We start from the raw sequence: 18,200 nt of genomic DNA, 5'->3' as shown, positions 1-18,200 counted from the left end.
GTCTGTCTGTCTCTCTCTCTCTGTCTCTGAGTTATGAAATACCTAAATCAACAATTCCGTGGTTAGCCACCCGTATCTTACATAAGCAGGAGGTGGTTCGTGGTGTCACCATGTTGAGGCAATTCCCCAGGAACCTACCTCCTTCCTGTGCTGCTCTCACTTGGCTTCTTCCTCCCTCTCCCAGCTCTTTCATGTCTTCAACTGCTCACTTTCTTTAGTTTGGTGGAGTGGGTATTTTTACTAGGTCCTTTGATTCAGGCAAATTCCCTAGGCATCAAATAGGAGAGTAATATTGAATATATATATTATATATGAATATTTATATATGTTACATTTATTTAAATGTGTTTATGTTGTTTTCTCCAATAGAACTTAAGTTCCCTGAGGGCAAGGATTGTTTCATTTTTGTCTTTGTAGCCCTAGCACCTAACATAGTATCTGACACATTTGTTGTGGTGGTTGCTGTTGATCAGTTGTGTCTGACTTTTCGTGACCCCATTTGGGTTTTCTTGGCAAAGATACTGGAGTGATTTGTCATTTTCTTCTCCAGTTCATTTTATAGATGAGGAAACTGAGGCAAACAGGGTTAAATGACTTGCCCAGGGTCACACAGCTAGTAAGTGTCTAAGTCCATATTTGCACTCAAGTCTTCCTGACTTCAGACCTAGAGCTCTAGCCACTGCTCTACCTAGTTGCCCTATCTGGCACATAGTAGTAAATACTACTGGGCTGACTGATTTTTTGTCATGTCCTGGTGCCCACTGGTACAAATCAAAGGGGCAGCTCATAGCTTTGTCATTGCTCACTCCCCCAATATAGTGAATACTGTCTCTGGGCTCTACAACAATATGTCAAGATGCCAAACCAACAAAGACACCTGTGAGAAACCTCCATTCACCACAATTAAGACACAAGTGGGAAAAAACCCAGGAGCCCCTACACTGTGGGACCTGCAGCTGCACTGTTCCTCCCCACCTCAACTGGCCTCTTTGCTTCTCACTCTCTCACTCTCACCACATGTACTGCTCACTGCCGTGTATAAACTGGTAAAATCCATGACTCCAGTAAATATCTGTAGCTGCAAACCCTGAGAGAAGTGCTAGCAAAATCAGCCTTCCAGTGAAATCCAACTGTTTCTGCTATGGCTGGAGAGTCCTCGGGGAACTTTACATAGGCAGCCCAGAGTGCTCCCTGGACCCTCTTCTCTCGGCCTCCAGGGAACCATTCTGTAGTGATCCAGGCAGGCAAATATGGTGCAGTCTGACTTTGGGTAGTGGTAGCCCAATCACCAGAACTGGGGTTCAGAGTCAAGCCTCCACTCTCTGGAAGGAAAAGGAAGAGACCACAGCCAGCTGGCAGTCCTAGATGAATTGAAGTACTAGACAGGGATCTCAAATATGGCAGGATGAAAGAAGAATCCATATTCTAGTTCTAGAGTACAAGGCAGTTGCTCAGTGGTGAGAAATAAAACAAAATCTCCAGTTAAACTGGAGCACAAGGTCAGAGAAGAACCAGATTTGATGCTGAGGCCCCTAACCCCAAATCCTGGGATTCTTGTATTCCCCTACTTGGGGGCTGAATTTGTGGAGTCTGAAGGCGGAATTAGATAATTCCACCATGACATCTCAGGGAATGCAATCATGGGGGCAGACAAGTTGTTGGGTCTTCTATTCAAGTAGATGCTTTTTTTTTCTTGGAATTGTGTAACAATCTGACTTTTCTTCCCACCTTCCGTTCCTTCTTCCTCCAATCCAGCCTTTATATTATTGCACAATCATCTTCCACATACACAATTCTGATCACACTACTCCCTTTGTCAAGCCACTCTGAGAACACCCTATTGCCTATCAAATCAATGCCACTCTCCTTGTCTTGGCATTCATATCTCTCTCCAATCTGGCACCACCTTTCCTCACACTACTTCTGTCCATGTGTCCTGCACTCTGCCGAATTAGACTACTCTCTGTCCTTTGAGGCCTCCTACTTCTATGATTATGCTCACATAACTGCCCAAAATGTTCTCCTCTGATCGCTGCCTGTTGAATTCCAGTCCTTTCTTCAACACCCAGCTCAAATGTTACCTCCTCCTTAAAGTTTTTCATGATTTCCCCTCTCCTCCATCTCACGGCCAACAATGATCTACATTTACTAAGTTGTCTTTGAACATCATATGAAATATGTAAGTTCCCTGAAGGCAGATCACTTTTCCTATTGATTTAAATATCTCTCCCCTTTCTTTTCCCTCTCTTCCTCAAACAATATACCTGACACAATTCCTTGCACACAGGTGCTTAGTACAATTTTAGCTGAATCCAATTGAGTTAATTTGAGTGGAATGGAACTGAATTATTATTATAGGGGATACCTTACACAGGCCAAAGCAGAAACTCTAGGGAAATACCTACGAATGGCACTAGGGGTAGGAGCTCTCCTGTAACCCTTTTCCTTGTCATCTGTTGTAACCCCTATCCCAAAGGGGCTGTGACTGTTCTGTCATTTCTGACCCTTTGTGACCCCATTTGGTGTTTTCGTGGCAAATATACTGGAGTGGTTTGCCATTTCCTTCTCCAGCTCATTTTACAGGTGAGGAAAATGAAGTAAACAAAGTTAAGTGACTTGTCCAGGGTCACACAGACAGTAAGTGTTTGAGGCCAGATTTGAACTTGGGAAGATGAGTCTTCATGATTCTAAACACAGTGCTCTATCCACTGGGCCACTGAGCTGCTCCCTCATAAGGGGAGCTACATGTAACAGAAAGAGATGTAAATTCAAATCCTGTCTCTGTCATTTGGACAATTTTCTTTCCCTCCCTGGGCTTCTGTTTCTCCTGCAATGATTTCTAACCTTGGGTGCACATATCCTCAAGGGATGTGAAAAGTTTATCAAGGTGGTATAGAAAATATATTCTTAATTAATAACTATATTATTTTATTGAAATATTCTAGAAGTGTTAGTGAAAAAAAGTATAGATTGGAGAGAGAACAAGGAAGTAAGGAAAAGGGAAGGGAATAAGCATTTATGTATTATTAGAAGTATTATGTGCCAGGCAATCAGCTAATATTATCTCATTTGATCCTCACAACGGGTAGGTGTTGTTATTATCCCCATTTTTATAGTTGAGGAAACTGAGGCAAACAGTGATTAAATGTCTTGCCCAAGATCACACAAAGAGCAAAGTGTTTGAGGCCTGATTTGAACTCAAGTCTTTTGACTTCAGGCCCCAGCATTCCATCCAGCCATGCCACCAGCTGCCTACAGGGTATGCCTGTGAGGAAAGGGTAAGAAAGAAAAAGACTGAATATGAAAATTGGAAAGAAAGAGTTGAAGCAATAATACCTATTGACCAAACCAAATGAAAAAGGTTTCTATATAAAACCCTTACCATGTTAAGCTAGAAAAAAACCAGCAATAATGAACCATTAAAGACAAATTAATTGATCTTTTCAATAACCAAAAATTACATTTATTTACAATGAAGTTAACAAAAATTTTTGTGCATTCATGCAAAACCATATTCCATTATCACTAAATATGCTCACAAGATTTGAATTCCCTTTATAACAACTTATCTCTGTGAATCAGGATTCTCAGTACTATCGCAATAGCCTGACACAAGCCTATCCCTGCTCTAGCCCATCCTCCACTCAGTTCTCAAAAGTGCAGCTTTGACCATGTCAGCCTCCTACTCAATAAACTCCAGGGATTCCCTATCACTTCCAGGATCAACTATAAAATCCTCTGTTTGGCATTCAAAGCCCTTCATAATCTACTCCCCCACTCCACCCACAACCTTTTCAGTCTTCTTACACCTTACACCACACTTGTGCTCTCTGATCTAGTGACACTGGCCTCTTTACTGTTCCTTGAACAAAACACTCTATCTCCTGACTCTAGGCATTTTCAGTGGATGTCCCTGTGCCTGGAATGTTCTCCCTCTGCCTCCTGGCTTCCTTCCAATCCTACTTAAAATTCTACCTTCTATGAGAAGCCTTTCCTGATTTCCTCTTAATTCTAGTGCTTTCCCTCTGTTTATCTATCTATCTGTCTATCTGTGTGTGTATAAATATATATATATATATATATATATATATATATATATATCTTGTTTGTTATTTTATTTCCAATTTATCCTGCATGCACACATATGTGCACATATATTTTTATAGAGGGTAAGACAAATAAGATCTGTCTATTTTGTCTATTGTTGTTTGCAATTTGTCTTAGTGATTAGACTGTGAGATCCTTAAAAGCAAGGAATTTTTGCATTTCTTTGAATTCCTAGCACTTAGCCCAGTACCTGGCTCCTAGTAGGTGCTTAATAAATGTTTATTGAATGGTGGCTGTACTGGTGGTGCAGTGAATAGAGCACTGGCCCTGGAGTCAGGATGAGTTCAAACCCAGTCTCAGACACTTGACACACTTACTAGCCATGTGACCTTGGGCAAGTCACTTAACTCCAACTGCCCTTCCTCCCCCTGCAAAAAAAAAAATGTTTATTGACTTACTAACTATTCTCAATCAAATCCAAAGTTAGAAGCAAATTGGAAACTGAACATGATTACCTACTGGTATCATTTTCAAAAACTATGTAATAGGAATAAAACTATTGGTTGATAGGAAACAGAATCGGAGGCCTCTAATTAATTTTTCCATGTTCTGATAAACATTGACAATTTTATGATACTGAAAATATTGTTACATAACAAATAAAGTTTCTCTGTAAAATATTCATTAATCTCTTTATTTTGATTTTTATGTGCATATGTCTGGTAAACTCTAGAATATTTCATATTGAACAGATAATATTGGAAGGTTTACTGAGAGCCAAGAGGTACAAAGACTGAAAGGGGTTGGGAATTTTTGCTCTATAAAATGAGAGAGCTGATATAATGGAATGCTATAAAAAAATTACCAAAGGGATGGTTTCTGAGAAACCTAAGAAGACTTATATGAACTGATGCAGCAAAGTAAGTGGAACCAGGGGGACAATTTATGAAACAACAACATTATAAAGATAAACGTGACTTATCTCCAATCAATGTCATTAACAATCCTGAGTCCTGAGGACTGATGGTCAAGCATGATATCCTCCTTCTGACAGAGAAGTGATGGATTAAAGATGAAGTGTGAAGTACATTTTTGGACATGGACAATGTAGGAACTCATTTTATTTTGTTTTTTGACCCTACATATTTGATACAAGAGCTTTGTTTTTTCTTTTTCTTTTAAATTGAAGGGGAAGGAATAAATATTTGTTTGTTGAAAATTAAAATAATTTTTAAAAATTAATTTAGTTAAAAATAACATTTTTAAAATAATTTAATTTTTAAAAATTTTAAATGCAGATATTGGACTAAGTGAGGTCCCTTCCAGTTCTACATGCTATTGACCTTATGATATTACACATAATTCCAGGAGGGAGGGTTCAATGTGGAAGAAATTGACCACTCAAACATATTGGTGGGTTGGTCAGGGAGACACGCCTACCCAGTGTAGGAGATGCTTCTTTGGGGTTCCCAGGCACAGGATTAGGGAAAGGGCAGAGCTAGATTAGAGGGAGGGGCTAGTCAAGTCCTGGGAAATATCTGTCTTTGAGCAGCTTAGTTGCAGCTGGGTCTGTGGTGTGGAAGGCAGTTTTGTGGGCACCCATGGCATGCTATCCCCGCCTCTCACTTTCTAGGAAGCTACAGCTGCAGCGTCTTTACCTCTCATGCTGGGCCATGGCAAAGCCCTGGCTGCTGCTTCTCCTGACCCTGGGGACATCAGCTCTTCCCACAGGTGAGTCCCTCTCTCCCTGCTTGGTCTAGCCTGCCCTTCCCCATCTTTCTGCTTCTCTGGCCCTGATGCACTTAAGCATGGGTTGGTCAGAGGGGGATAGGAAATGGGGTAACTGAAGTTCTCCTCTGAAGTTCCTGTCAGGAATTCTATAGGTCCCATTCTTTAACATTCCATCTCTTTTCCTTCCCACCTTAGATACCATGCCCTAGAGAGGCTCCCCAGCTCTTGGTCCTGAGAGTCAAAGGCAAACAGGAGAGTAGGGAGTTTTAGATCCAACCTAGAGTCAATCTGTCATTGATAGAGATGACAGACTGATTGCCTATTGCCTTTAAAACAAAATCCGAGTTCTTAGCCTGGCATTCAAGGCCTTCTACAATCTGGCCTCAACCAAACTTTCTAGCTTTATTTCATTTTTCTCCTTTTGACATTCTACAATTCCAGCCAAACTGGACTACTAACTGTTCTGATGCTCCTCCAATCTCTAAGTGTGGTGGGCACTCCCTCCTCATCTCCCCCTGCTCTCTGGGAGTTGAGTTTTGTTAGTGCGTAAGAACACATATACATAAAACAAAAAAACAATAGAGACAGGGAACAATTGAGTTAGAGATGGTGTGGTTGAGATCCAAATGTGAAAGGAGTGAATAGAGCACTGGCCCTGGAATCAGGAGGACATGAGTTCAAATGCAGCCTCTGACACTTACTAGCTATGTGACCCTAGGCAAGTCACTTAATGCCAATTGCCTTCAGAATTTAAAGAAAAAAAATTTTGTTTTTATAAATAGGATGTCAAAGGAGAGAAAAAGGGGTGGCTAGGTGGCGCAGTGAATAGAGAACTGGCCTTGGAGTCAGGAGGACCTGAGTTCAAATCCAGCCTCAGACACTTAACACAAAAAAAGCTAGAAAAAAAAAACAACCAAAAAAGGAGAGAAAAATCAATATAGGCTAAAGTAATATAGGAAGGCTTCATGGAAGAGGATAGAGGTAAATTTAGTCTTGAATGGACAACTGGATAGGTCTAGTGAGAAGGAATCTGGACTTCTATGCATCTGAAAGACCATACACTCTCCAATACAAATGAGAATAAGAGTCTGGGAACTTACCTCATTCATAGGCACCCAGGACCATGGATTCATGGAGAGAGAGAATGCCAAAACTGGAATCTTAGAATATAGAATATCAGAGCGCAGAAGATAGAATATTAAGACTAGAAGGGGCCTTAGGACATGGAATATTAGAACCCCGAATGTCAGAGCATAAGACATTAAATGTCAGAGCTGAGAAGAGCCTCAGAGACTATAGAACCCAACTCCCTAAATTTAATAACAATAGCTAGCATTTATATTGAGTTTTAAGATTTGCACAGTGCTTTATATAACTCGTTTCATTTAACTTCACAAGATCGTTTTTATTATTATTCCCCTTTTACTAAGGTTGAGAGAAGTTAAATGATTTGCCCAGGGTCACATAGCTAGTAAGTCTCTGAAGTAGGATTTGGACTCAGGTCTTTCCATTCCAAGGCAATGCCACTTTACACATGTCTGTCCTTCTGCAGGTGTGTGGACTACTGCTCCTTTCCCGTCGATGGCTCCCCCACTTACCCTCTTGGTAGATGGGAAACAGAAAACGCTGGTGATCTGCATGGTTTTTGACGTCTCTCCTTCCTTTGCGGATGGCTCCATCTGGTTCTCATCTGGCAACGGCACCACCTTGGATGCCTTCACTTACGGGCCCTCGCCAGCTGGGGATGGCACCTGGAGCAGCCTGGCCCAGCTCTCCCTCCCTGCTGAGGAGCTGGCTTCCTGGGAACCTCTGGTCTGTCACACAGGACCCGGCTGGCAGGATCCAGGCCCCCACACTCGTCCTCTTCAGCTATCTGGTATGGGTCTAAGGGAGCAGCAGCACTCCCTAGGGCTAGCCTCTGTAGGAAAACAAGGACCTGTCCTGATGGAGCTTAGAGTTTAAGCGGTCTCTGGTTCCTTATCTTCTGGTATTCCTTCTCTTGCCCCCTTCGTCCACAAAAGCCAGATAGAGAAAAGAGAACTCCATTATCTAGGAAAGCTCTAGACTTCAATTTGAACTAATTAGTTAGGATTTCCAAGATGATTCTATTCTAGATAAGCCGGAATTAACTTGCTATTTGACCTTAAGTCAGTTTTCTTCCTTGAACTTAAGATTCCTCATCTTATTAAGTGGAAATAATAATACCTAAAATGACTCTTTCACAGATACATTAGATGACATGTGAAAGCATTTGGGGGGAAAAAGTGAAAGACATAAAGTACTTTTGTGGGTGCGAGAGGCCAAGGAAAAGTCTTGAAAGAAGGGAAAACTGAGCAAGTGAATCCTCACTCATAGGGGGAATTTTGCCTTCCACAAACGTTTATTGTGCTTTAGGCACCTAATCAATGGAGTGGGAATAATATCTCTGATCATAAGAACCTACCGAGACTCACAAGGTTTTTGGCTAGAAAGGACGTTGGAGGTCATTTCATCTAGCTTCCCCTCCCCCATACTGCAAATGAGGGAGCTGGAACATAGGTTAAATAATTTGTCTAAGGGCCCAGTAGTTATATATGGAAGAGCAGGGATTTGAACCCAAGTCCTCCAACTCTAAATCCAAGGTACTTTCTACTGTACTATGCTGCTGATGTAAAGAAATAAAACATAGTCTGTGTCCTCAAAGAGCTTACATTCTAGCTGAATGCAATGAGCTTCCCAAAGACTCAACCCTTTTAATTTGGTTTTGGCAGGTAAGCCCGTGGGAGAGAAGTGCCAGAGGGAGCCAACCATTGGTGAGTGATAGGAGGGATAGTTTGGAGGCCAGGATGCCTCTGTCTTGTTGAAACCAGAGTGCTTTGGGTGGTGGTACTCAGCCTTGACCTTCTGCAGATCCTCATCAGAGATAGGCTTAGACTATGCTGACTTACTGGGTAACCCTGGGGCAAAGCACTGACCCGGTCTAGGCTGCTTCAGTGGGCCTATCTATGCATAGCATCCCCAGTGTACTACCCTCTAACCTGTCTTGAGGGTTGGATGTCCAGAGGTTGACTACTAAGGACTTCAAGGTTCAAAAGAGCAATCTATAGGGCCACCCTGCTATTGATAAAGCCCATGAACCTTAACATGCATGCTTTCTGTTAGTAGGCAGCCAGTAGAAACAATTAGCTCTTAGCAAAGACTTTCATTCAGATTGAATAGTGAAAGAGTAAGAAAAGTAGTGAAAGAGTACCTACCAAGTAACATTTCCCACATAGGTCTGGTACGTTCTCCCTCAACCATACACAGCATCCTTGGAAAAAGTGAGCTCAGCCTTAGAGTGCAGTAGCATTGAGCCACACTTGGAGCAAAAATAACTCAAAATTCATTTTTAAAATTAAAATTTTTTTTTTACTTTTTGGGGGGCAATTGGGGTTAAGTGACTTGCCCAAGGTCACATGGCTAGTTTTTGTGTTAAGTGTCTGAGGCCGAATTTGAACTCAGGTCCTCCTGACTCCAGGGCCAGTGCTCTATTCACTGCACCATCTAGCCGACACTGCAGGGCCTGGAAGTCCTTTGTCTCTTTAATTTATGGGGTCCTCAGGCTGGGTTCCCAAGATCTGATCCTCTCTATAGCCAGCTCTGTTCTCTGCTGCCAAGGAGCACCTTCCTTGAAGCTGCTTCTTCCCTCTGTATTCATGTCTGTCAGGAGTGTGTATCTCTGTTGCCTTAATTTAGTACTTCATATTCTCCCAAACTAACCAGCTCTTGACCTGCTGGATAAGGTATTTCCCTCTGGGCAAGTCACTGTTAGATGCCATGACTATGGGGAGAAGATGTGGAAAGATAGAGACCTTACAAAACAGTCTCTTTGCAAAGCATAACTGAGCCTTGACTACCTGGGAACTGAAGCTTTGTTCTTTAGCTATTAAAAATCCTGCTCATTCAATAAGGTTTGTCCCTTTAGTTCAGTCGAAGAAATAAATTCCCATATCCTAAAGGGATCATAGTATAGATACTTCTTTACAACTGGTTCAGCACCTTGCTATTATATTCTGGACTTTATGGGTTAGGAGGTTAAATAAAAAATCAACTACCTTTACTTGTAAAATGGGAGGGAATTCTCTCCATCCCTCTCATTGCATTGATCAGAGTTTCTAAATCTTTCAAAGTCTTTGTTATTCAGTCATTTTTCATTGTGTCCAACTTTTGTGATCCCATTTGGAGTTTTCTTGGCAAAGATACTGGAGTAGTTTGCTATTTCCTTCTCCAGCTCATTTTATAGATAAGGAACCAAGACAAACAGAATTAAGTGACTTGCCCAGGATCACGCAGCTAGTAAGTGTCTGTGGTTGGATTTGAACTCAGGTCTTCCTGACTCCAGGCTCAGCACTCTATCCACTGCATCACCTAGCTGCTTCTCTTTACAATGTTATTATTAAATTAATTGTTCTCCTGATTATGCTCATTTCACTCTGAATCAATTCCTATAAGTCTTCACAGGTTTCTCTGAAACTTTCACTTTCATCATTAATTGCAGCATAATAATATTCCATTACATTCAACCATTTCCTGATATATGGGTACTTCATTAGCATCCTGGTTTCTACCATCACAAAAAGAATGTTATAAATATTTTTCTACATTTGGGTCCTTTTCCTCTTTTTCTGATCTTAGTGTTGATATTGCTGGGTCAAAAGGTATTCAAAGTTTAGTCATTGGGAAAGCATATTTCCAAATTGTTTTGTCCCATGCATCTCTTGACCTTCCTGTTTCTTCCGCCAGGACCACACAACCTCTCCCAGACATTGATCCTAGGGGCCATTCGGGTCATCCTCTTTAAGCTGCTTATATTTGACGTGCTAATGACCTGCAGTCACCTCCGGGCTCTGGGGATCACAGCCACAAACAATACTGACCTTGGGATCCAACCTAGGTGGTCAAGGGTCTAACTCCTGGGACCGAAGGTCGATATGCAGAAATTCCTTCCCTCCTGCATCCACCATATGAAGATGCTGATGGGTCTTGGCCAAACAAGGAAAGAATTTTGAGCCCATTAGAGGGAGGCTGACAGATGGGAATACTACATACATAACTGCCTCATCTTTACCTTATGGAAATACAAGTGGTCTGATGATATTGTTCCCTATAGTTGGAACAACCTCCATTTCCAGTCATCAGACTAATCACTCCTCTCTTTTAAAGTCCTATTTAGGATCAACATCCTCCATGATACCTCCATAGGAGGTATTAAATGTTTCCCCTGCCTAACGTTTACCTCTACGTTCAATTGTGTAAATGTTGTACTCGCTTTGGCTTCCTCTCCCGGAAAATCAGCTCTGCAGTTTCTCATGCTTGAGAAGTCTACATGCCCAGACTTCAAGCTCTCTGAGGCCAGCGCCCAAGTCTCTTCCATCAACACTAGGAGCACTCCTAGAGCTTCAGTTCTTAAGGAGTGCCCAGCCTGGAACAAATACACAGACACAGACAGATGCATATAAGGCACTCACTAAAAAGCAGAAAATTAACCAAAAAAAGGAATGTAGCATCCCTTGGGAAGTGTCAAGGAGTGGGAGTGGGACCAGGATAGACACTTGCTAGTCAGGAATAAAGTATCCAGCATTCCCATGACCAAATGGGTTGAGACAATGTCTACAAAGCTAGTCTATCTCCTATCCTAAGGGTTAGGGAAGAAGAGGCCTTGAAGAGGTAAGATATGAGAAAAGTTCAAGGATGAGACTCTGGCAAGGAGTAGGCTGGAGTACCAGGCTGGCAGACTAGCTCACCAAAGCCACCACCACCCTGAGCTGGACCCGGTGTCCTGCTAGGACAGGCAAGCAAAGTGGCTTTCCTCAAGCATCACAGCATCAGAAGGTGACAGTGCAGGGATGAAGAAGAAGAGATTTTAACACTGATACAAAGAAGAATGTGACTAGGGCCAAGCAGAAGCCACAAAGAACAGACACAGAGTGCCCTTACCACTGTGCTGCTAAGACAGAACTGATGATTTCTACTCTCCCTCTCAATCTCTCGAGGGAGAGATGAACTTACTTCCTAATTTGTTCTTCAAGACTTTGTGTTGCTTTCTATTTCACTATTTGTTTGAAAAGAAACTCGTTTCTCTGAGATAATAAATTCACTGAATTATTGGTTTGTGTGTCCATGTGCTTGGGGCAAATGAAGTCCAGAGGGTCTCATTGGATGGTGAGATACACAGGGAAAGAGATAGAACTTATGACTAGAAATTTCCCAGCAAAACTGGAGACACAGAGTAAACAAAAGAGGTTTTATTGATTTATATGTTTATAGTTTCCCAAAAACAGAGAATCCAGACCAATACCTAGATATGTATGAGTCAGCAGTCCTGGTGAAGGGAATTATATAATTGAGCTGGAGTAGCCCTTCTGGAGGCTATAACCACATGTACCTCATTCCTTTTTTCTTCCTGTGCTGATTTGAAAGCAAAATAATTCCCCTAGTATCAGAGTTGAAGGTTGAACTAGAGAGAAAATTACACTTGAAAGAAGGTCCTCGGAAAGAATGGCACCACCCAAATAATGGTGGGAAGGGGCCAGCACAAATGGAACAACTAGCACTGCTCACCAGCCAAACATTTTCTAGCCCATCCCACCACCTAGTCAAACAAAAGACAGACTGACATTGTGCTTCTGCACTAACAGAGACTTCATCAGTTCCTATTAGAAGATTTTTGCCAGATTACATAAGGAGGGAATATGCTTTACCTCTCTTCTCAGCAGTGAAAAGAACATTGAATTTGGAGCCAGGGGACCTTGGTTCAAACTGTTACACTACTACTTCTTCCTGTCTGACCTTGGTCAAGTCCCTTAACCTTTAGGCCTTGAATCCTTCATCTGTATTAAAAAAAAAAAAAGATTGGGGTAGATGACCTCCAAGGTCCCTTACAGTTCTAAATCTATCATCCTATGTTTTCTGTAAAGACTATTTAGAAGAGATTTCCTAAGCTGCTGGAATGAAAGGAAGAATGTGAAATAAGAGAGTCAGAATAGATCAAGTTAAGAGCTGGTCTCTCTGACCAGCAGATCAGATTTCTAAGGTCCCATCCTTTGGAATTCTATGTTTTATGACTTAGCTTGTATAAAGCAGAGGTGGAAAGTTCCAGGTGAAGACTAAAGCCTAGAAGAATGCATTTGGGAAAAGATAAAGTCAGAGAAAGGGGCTAGTGAGTAGGGAATCCCTGAGAGTTCAGTTTTCTCCTTTGTAAAATGATATTGGACTAGATGGTCTAGCTCTAGCATAGGGCAGGGAAAGGGAAAGAGATGGCTGGAAGGAATTCTGGAACAGAGGAACACAGAATCCCCCTAGAAATTTTAAATGAATATGGCACTTAGCCAAAGCCTTGTATAGACTTGATAGGAAGTTTGTGAAGGAAGCTGATTGGGAAATGAGGTCATACCATATACAGTTGTGCTTTGCTTTAGGAAGTCTGAATACTGAAATACCAAATTAAGTTAACTATTCACTTTATGAAGATTATTCACATTACCTAAGAGAATTACTTGATTTACAATGGTCCTAGTGCCTCTAAGTTAATGACTGAACAGTTAAGTCTAAAGTTAACCTTAAAGCCACAAGTCTGGAAGAACACCAGGATCATAGACTTAAAACTGAAAGACCTGAGAGTCAAATAGGCTAACTTCCTCTTTTTACAGATGAGGACACTGAAACCCAGAGAGGATTGAAGTGACTTGTCCAGGGTCACACAGATAGTCATAGAACTATGATTTTACTCAGACCCCTTTGATTGAAAATCTGGCCCTCTTTCCAATGTGCCATGCTGTCTCATCAATCTGGATGAATGAAGCTATTCTCTAAAGAGTGCAGATTGAAGCATATTTTATTTTACTCTATTTTTCTTGCTTTTTATTTTACTTTCTTTTTCACAACATGGCTAATGTGGAAATGTGTTTTGCATGACTTCATATGTATGATGGGTATCATATCTCTTTCCCCAATGGGTGGGGAAGGAGCTAAAGGTAGGATGACAATTCAGAACTGAAAATGCATTTTTTTAATTAACAAAAGGGAAAAATTCTTCTTACATACAATAACCTTAGGAACTCGGTTCCTTTCTGATGTGAGGCATGGTTAAAAAGTAAAAGCCCTCAGCCCTCCTTATCATGACAACAATAATAATCTTCACCATAGTTAACATTCTGATAGTATTGTAGGGTTTATAACCACTCTGAGGATAGAGAATACAAGAATCATTTTACAAATGAGGAAACGGAGGCAAAGAGAGGTGAAGCGAATTGCCCCCAAATCCCACAGGTAACTGGTGGAAGAACCAGTATTTGAACCTAACTCTCCAAACTCCCATACAAAGCAGTCTCTCCTCATGCTTAGGAAGAATATGAAGTCCATTGTTACAAGGAAGACCGGATGACCCAAGACCCTGTGAGAGAGGTGCTTATGGGGAATCTGGTTATTCAGCTCCACATCAGAGAGTAGGATGGAGGACTGGAAAGGGATGGAAACTCTGGACTTGGATCATTGAGTTCTCTTAGTAACAACAAGAAGTGATGGTTAAAATTTGGAGGAGTTTCTATTCTCCTTGTGAAGGGTTCACCAGCAGAAAAGGGATTAAAAGCTACCTTTCAAGACAAGAATGGCCATTTTTTCTTTTCTTTAAAAAATTTTTTTTCTCAATTATATGTAAAACAATTTTCAACATTCATTTTTTTTACATTTTGAGTTCTTATGCCCAAAGGGCTATAATGCTGTGCATATCCAGCAATACCACTTTGAGGTCTGTATCTCAAAGAGACCATCGCCCCTCCCCCCCCAAAAAAAAGAGAGGAAAAGGATCTATTTGTGAAAAAAATATTTATAGCAGTTCTATTTTGTGGTAGCTAAGAATGGAAATTGAGAGGATGCCCATCAATTGGGCAATGGCTAAACAAGTTGTGGTATTTAATTATAATGGAATATTATTGTACTTTGAGAAATGACAAGCTGGATGATTTCAGAAAAACCCTGGAAAGATTTATATGAACTATACAAAGTAAAGTGAATAGAAACAGGATAACATTGTATACAGTAATAGCAACATTGTATAATTTACAACTGTGAATCACTTGACTATTCTCAGCATTACAATGATACAAGACAATCCCAAAGGACTCACGATGAAAAATGCTATCTGCCTCCAAAAAGAGAACTGATTTGTCTGAATATAGATTGAAGCATGCTATTCTTTCTTTCCTTCTTCCTTCTTTCCTTCCATCCTTCCTTCCTTCTTCTTTCTTTTCTTCCTTCCTTCCTTTCTCTTTCTCTCTTTCCTTCTTTCTTTCTTCCTTCCTTCCTTTCTTTCTTTCATTTCTTTCTTTCTTTCTTTCATTTCATTTCTTTCTTTCTTTCATTTCTTTCTTTCTTCCTTCCTTCCTTTTTTTCCTTCTTTAAGTCTTCTTACACAAAATAACTAATATGTAATGTTTTATATGATTGCACATCTATAACCAGTATCAGATTGCTTACTGCCTCAGAGAAGGGGGCAAGGAAAGGAAGGAGGGATAGAATTTGGAATTTAAAACTTTTCCACATCAGTCATGCTGTGAAAGAAGAATCAGAACAAAAAGGAAAATCCACAAGAATGAAAAAACAGTGAAAATAGTATGCTCTGATCTGCATTTAGACTCCATAGTTCTTTCTCTGGGTGTGGATAGCATTTTCCATCATGTGTCTTTCAGAATTGTCTCAGATCATTGTATTGCTGAGAAGAGTTAATCAAGTTAATCAAGAGTTAATCAAGAGTCAAAGTTGATCATCACACCATGTTGCTGTTACTATGTACTGGCGAGGGCCAGTCTCTGACCCGGTCCATACATGGGAAGACTCTGGTCCAGTATTTCTCCCAAGCCAGCTCCCCGTGAAGGCTATATTATATCTTAAGATTGGCTCACTATCTCTTTGTGACTTGCAGGAGTTTAGGACGTGATAACCGGCAGTGACCCAGACATAGATGCATGCAAGGGAACAACGATATTAAAACATATAGATATGGGTAAATGAACAAGGACATTAAACATTTTCTCATGGGGACCTAAGAGATAATTGCTTTACATTCATTATATAAACCCTGCCCTCTGATCAGTAAATCAGAACTGCTATGACAGATCCCGCCTGGCTTGTGTCCATCTTTCCACACTTCTCAGTTTGGCCTGTGCCCATTTTGATGCAGATATCAATGTACAATGTTCTCCTGGTTCTGCTCACTTCGCTCAGCATCAGTTCATGTAAGTCTTTCCAGGTTTTTCTGAAATCTGCATGCTCATCATTTCTTATAGCACAATAATATTCCATTACATTTATATACCACAACTTGTTTAACTATTCCCTAATTGATGGGTATCCCCTCAATTTCTAATTATTTGCCACCACAAAAAGAGCTGCTATAAATATTTTTGTACATGTGGGTCCTTTTCCCTTTTTTGTTATCTCTTTGGGATATAGACTTAGTAGTGATACTACTTAGTAGTGATTATAACCCTTTGGGCATAGTTCCAAATTCCTCTCCAGAATGGTTGGATCAGTTCACAACTCCATCAACAATGCATTAGTCAAACTCAAAACTTAAAAAAAAATGCTAGAAATTGTTTCTACATGTAATTGGGAGAAAATAAAATCTTAAAAGTTTTTTTTTAATTTAGTTCTAAATTCTTTCCCTTCCTCCTTTTCCTCCCCCCTCCTTGAGAAAGCAAACAATTTGACATCAATTATACATGCGCAGTCATGTAAAACCTATCTTCATATTAGCCATGTTACAAAAGAAAACAGACACACGAAAAATAAAAATTAAGAAAGTTTTAAAAAGCATGCTTCAATCTGCATTTACACTCCATCAGTTCTTTCTCTGGAAGGGGCATGTAAAGCCACACACGAGTAGCTTTTCAGAAGAATGCTGCTGTGAACAGCTTTTCAAGGTTCTGATTATACGGTGTAGTGAACACTCTCTACCATAACAAATCAGAGCAAAACATTCACAGAAATCAAGGTACAGCATTCACAATGTTACAACTTATCATAGAAGGTCATAGAAAGTAAAAATACAGCATTCAAACAACTTATCATTAAGATGGCCACATAGTTTTCACCACAGTGGTCACAAAGTTTTCAACAAAACAATAGTTTAACTCAAGTATTCAATCATCTCAATCATTCAACCATCCTTTAAGAAGTTTGCCTCCTCAAGGGACACAAAGTACAATAGTCAAAGTTCTCCACTCATGGGGCACACTAAGTTCCAAATCAGTTACTTATTCAGTCATCAATCACTAAGTATAATCATTTAGTCAATTAATCATTCAATCAACTCAATCATCATTCACTATTCAATCATCAGAAAATACACAAGCCCTCCACCCCTAGGTCACTAGTAAATTACAATTAGTCAGTACACAGTAAAGTCTTCTTTCTTTCAGCTTGACTCGGGGTGGTCTCTTGGGTTCCTTGGATCCCCTTCCATGGTCCCAGATCCTACATGGATTCACCAAACTGTCACTTGGGTTCAAAGGCAGATAGTTCCCAGGTCCTTGTCCAGCTCTCCATGCAGTCTCTGTTCCATGCAAAAGCTCACAGCTTCCAGTCCACTCTGTTCTTGGGAACACAAGACTTAAAAAGCCACCAACAAGTTCATGCAAAGTACCAGCATCACAGTCATGCTTCTTCAGTCTTTGGCAGCTCTGGCTGGCCCTCGGAAATCCTCAGCAGCCTCCTTAGCAGCTCCAGCTGGCCCTTAGACTCATCAGAAGTTTCATTTGGTTCCCAGAATCAAAATCACTTCATCCAGGTTCTCCAAATAAAAATCATTCTCTCCAGCCTGGGGAGCGTTTCCTCTTCAGCTTCTCTGGCAGCAGCAGCTGCTGCCTCCATGAAGCCTGCTCCAAGAAGATCTGACTTTCCCAGCCAGGTTATTTCCTTATATACAATATTGCTCCTCCCTATTTAGCCCCTTGTTATGTCAGCAACAGGGGATCACACCTTCTGTTTCTTTAACAGAGGCTTGATTAAGTATTAAGTGCTAAGTACCTGTTACCTTTGCCAATACAAAGGGATCTAATTATGTTACTGTTACAGGGCGTTCTTATGATGATAGTGATAATGACAACTTATAGTTATAGAAAGTTTTATGGTTTGCAAAGCAGGTTACATCCATAACCTCGTTTGACCTTCACAACAACCATTTGAGATAAATGCTATCTTTGGCTTCATTAGTATCATTCATTCAGCCATTCAACAAGTATTCATGGAACACTACTTTTTTTTTCCTTCTAAAATGTTTCATTGATCTTTTTAATCTATTTATCTGATTATCTTTTATTTAGTATTCCTTTCACTTACCAATGGCTCCTCTTCACTATTACCCCCATGAGATCCCTCCTTGTAACAGAGAGAGTCCCAGCCATGTT

General features: G+C 40.6%; 1 protein-coding gene across 1 annotated transcript; it reads left to right on the top strand.

The window, feature by feature from the left end:
• Positions 1-5,705: 5,705 nt before the first annotated feature.
• Positions 5,706-11,251, top strand: PTCRA (pre T cell antigen receptor alpha). The gene is made up of 4 exons (XM_069065766.1): positions 5,706-5,778; positions 7,331-7,654; positions 8,529-8,570; positions 10,540-11,251. The coding sequence occupies exons 1-4, from the start codon at positions 5,721-5,723 to the stop codon at positions 10,704-10,706; spliced, it is 591 nt and encodes a 196-aa protein (XP_068921867.1). The 5' UTR covers positions 5,706-5,720; the 3' UTR covers positions 10,707-11,251.
• The last annotated feature ends 6,949 nt before the right edge of the window (positions 11,252-18,200 follow it).

This window comes from Petaurus breviceps, unplaced genomic scaffold (genome assembly GCF_028583685.1).
Source record: "Petaurus breviceps papuanus isolate PSGF00001 unplaced genomic scaffold, PetGlider_PUasm1.0 90701, whole genome shotgun sequence".
Lineage (NCBI taxonomy): Eukaryota > Metazoa > Chordata > Mammalia > Diprotodontia > Petauridae > Petaurus > Petaurus breviceps.
The sequence above is the reverse complement of the archived record's forward strand: the minus strand, read 5'-3'. Positions and strand labels throughout refer to the sequence as shown.

What these genes read in the sequence shown, in the direction of transcription:
- PTCRA (XM_069065766.1), top strand. Translation starts at nt 5,721, where the DNA reads ATGGCAAAGCCCTGGCTGCTGCTTCTCCTGACCCTGGGGACATCAGCT. An exon ending in GACATCAGCTCTTCCCACAG is followed by an intron (nt 5,779 to 7,330) that starts GTGAGTCCCTCT and finishes GTCCTTCTGCAG; the next exon opens with GTGTGTGGACTACTGCTCCT. An exon ending in CCAGAGGGAGCCAACCATTG is followed by an intron (nt 8,571 to 10,539) that starts GTGAGTGATAGG and finishes TTCTTCCGCCAG; the next exon opens with GACCACACAACCTCTCCCAG.